The sequence below is a fragment of the Myotis davidii genome, unplaced genomic scaffold (assembly GCF_000327345.1).
Source record: "Myotis davidii unplaced genomic scaffold, ASM32734v1 scaffold427, whole genome shotgun sequence".
In the NCBI taxonomy this organism is placed as follows: Eukaryota; Metazoa; Chordata; class Mammalia; order Chiroptera; family Vespertilionidae; genus Myotis; species Myotis davidii.
Window position 1 is genome coordinate 163,990 of NW_006298051.1, and position 2,057 is coordinate 166,046.

General features: G+C 68.3%; 1 protein-coding gene across 1 annotated transcript in view; it reads left to right on the forward strand.

The window, feature by feature from the left end:
• Nucleotides 1-2,057, forward strand: part of MEGF6 (multiple EGF like domains 6) — a 121,836-nt gene that overhangs the window by 111,820 nt on the left and 7,959 nt on the right. The window contains exons 8-9 of the mRNA XM_015570509.1: nt 1,703-1,828; nt 1,903-2,028. Of these exons, the coding sequence (XP_015425995.1) occupies nt 1,703-1,828; nt 1,903-2,028 (252 nt within the window). The remainder of the gene's footprint in view (nt 1-1,702; nt 1,829-1,902; nt 2,029-2,057) is intronic.

The window sequence follows — 2,057 nt, forward strand, 5'->3', positions numbered from 1 at the left end:
CTGCGGCGAGGGGAGGGCGCCGGCAGGGTGCCCTCCCTGGGCACACGCACTCAGTGTCCATGGCCCCAGGTGGGCATGAGCTGGGGGGCCTTGGTGTGACCGAGGCCCGGGGCAGCCGGCTTGAGCTCCCCCAGCCACAGACCTGTCCCTCAGTCAGAGCCGCCCCCCAGCCTCCGTCTCTGGGGAAAGAGGGGCCAGGGGTCGGCGTCCCCTCTGCACCCAGGCCGCATCCCTCCCTGTGGGGTCCCAGGACGCCAGTGGTGACCCTGCCAAGGGCTCTGGGTCCCAGTGGTACAGCAGGGCATGTGGGACCCCAGCAGGACCCCTCTCCAGCCCGACCTCGTCTCGGAGGAGCTCAGGTCTGGGCCGCAGGCGTCCACATCCATCTGTGGAAGCGCCACAGGAACCCGCGAGCCTGATTCCTCTCCACCCCACCCCCACCCCCACCGAGCACGCACGCACGCACACACACACACGCATACAGCACGCACACACACATGAGCACGCACAGCACACACACAAGCACATGAGCGCACACACGAGCACGCACACGAGCATGTACACACACACGCGCGTGCACACACACACACGCAGCTCACGCCCCGCCGCCCCCGGCGCTGTCTCGGGGATGGGAGGGCCCCAGCCCTTCCCGCTGGTTGTCTCATTCTTTCTTTCCCTTTTTTCGTCAAAAGCCTTCGGTGCCCCAAGGATGAGCCACAGGAAATGACACACATATTTTTACAGACACGATGCCCCTCCCCACTGCTGTGAGGTCTGGAACGTATTACCCGCGTCTGCCCCCAATTAGAGGAGAGGAGATCCCGGGCCCGGGTGGGGCCACGCCAGCTGCTCCGTGGGCCTCCCGGCCTGTGGCCCGCAGCGTACCTGTGTGTGCATGTGTGCATGTGTGCGTGCATGTATGCACACGTGTGCGCTCGCCAGCTGTGCCTGTGCTCATGGTGGGATGTGAGAGGGTCCCCAGGGGCTGGGTCTTTGTGACAAGGTTCCCTGGGGGGTGTCCTCTGTCCCAGAGTCCCCATCGGGGCCCTGGAAGGCCCCAGGCCTGGGACCCCCCGTCCCAGCTCAGGCTCGTCCTAGCTGTCAGCCCAAGTGGGGCGTTGTGCTCAGTGGTCTGGTTCCTGGGGTGCGGGGTGTGGGGTGCTGGGTGTGGCCTCCCAGGCCTGGAGGACGTCCTCCCGCCTCAGGGGGCAGCTCCCACCAGCCGGGCAGGTGTGGGTGCACAGGGCTCTGCAGCGCCCTCACGGATGGGGTGGGGATTAAGGTGCCCTGGCTCTTCCCTGAGGCCCTCCTGCAGCCAAGCCCTGGGGCCACTGCTGCCCAGCACCCTTTCCTCCCCTGGGGGGGGACTCTGCGGGTGGCCCAGGGCCCAGGGATCCAGGTGGCTGGAGGGAGGGCAGAGCCAGCCGGTCACCTGCTCCTGGTCCCTCGCCAGGGTTCTGGGTGCCCAGCCTAACTCTCTGGCAGCCTCCCCGCCCCAGGCCCTGCCAGCTGAGCCCTCCCAGAGGCACACCCCTCCCCTGTGCTCCAGGTCCCTGTCCCCTGCCCACTCCTGTGACTACCCGGAGTACCCTGCTATGTCCAGCAGCCCCGCTGGGCCAGGGGGCAGGTGCCAAGGGTGGGGGCCCGAGGGGAGGCGGGCAGATCCATGTGGAGGTGGCTGAGGCCCTTCCTCCCCCCACAGACTGCCCGGCGGGGACATTCGGCGTGAACTGCTCAAGATCCTGCTCGTGCGGGGGGGCCCCCTGTGATGGGGTCACGGGGCAGTGCCTGTGCCCCCCTGGGCGGACGGGGGATGACTGTGGGGCAGGTGAGTGGCTTGCACGTCTGTGGCCCCCGGGCAGATCCATGTGGAGGTGGCTGAGGCCCTTCCTCCCCCCACAGACTGCCCGGCGGGGACATTCGGCGTGAACTGCTCAAGATCCTGCTCGTGCGGGGGGGCCCCCTGTGATGGGGTCACGGGGCAGTGCCTGTGCCCCCCTGGGCGGACGGGGGATGACTGTGGGGCAGGTGAGTGGCTTGCACGTCTGTGGCCCCCC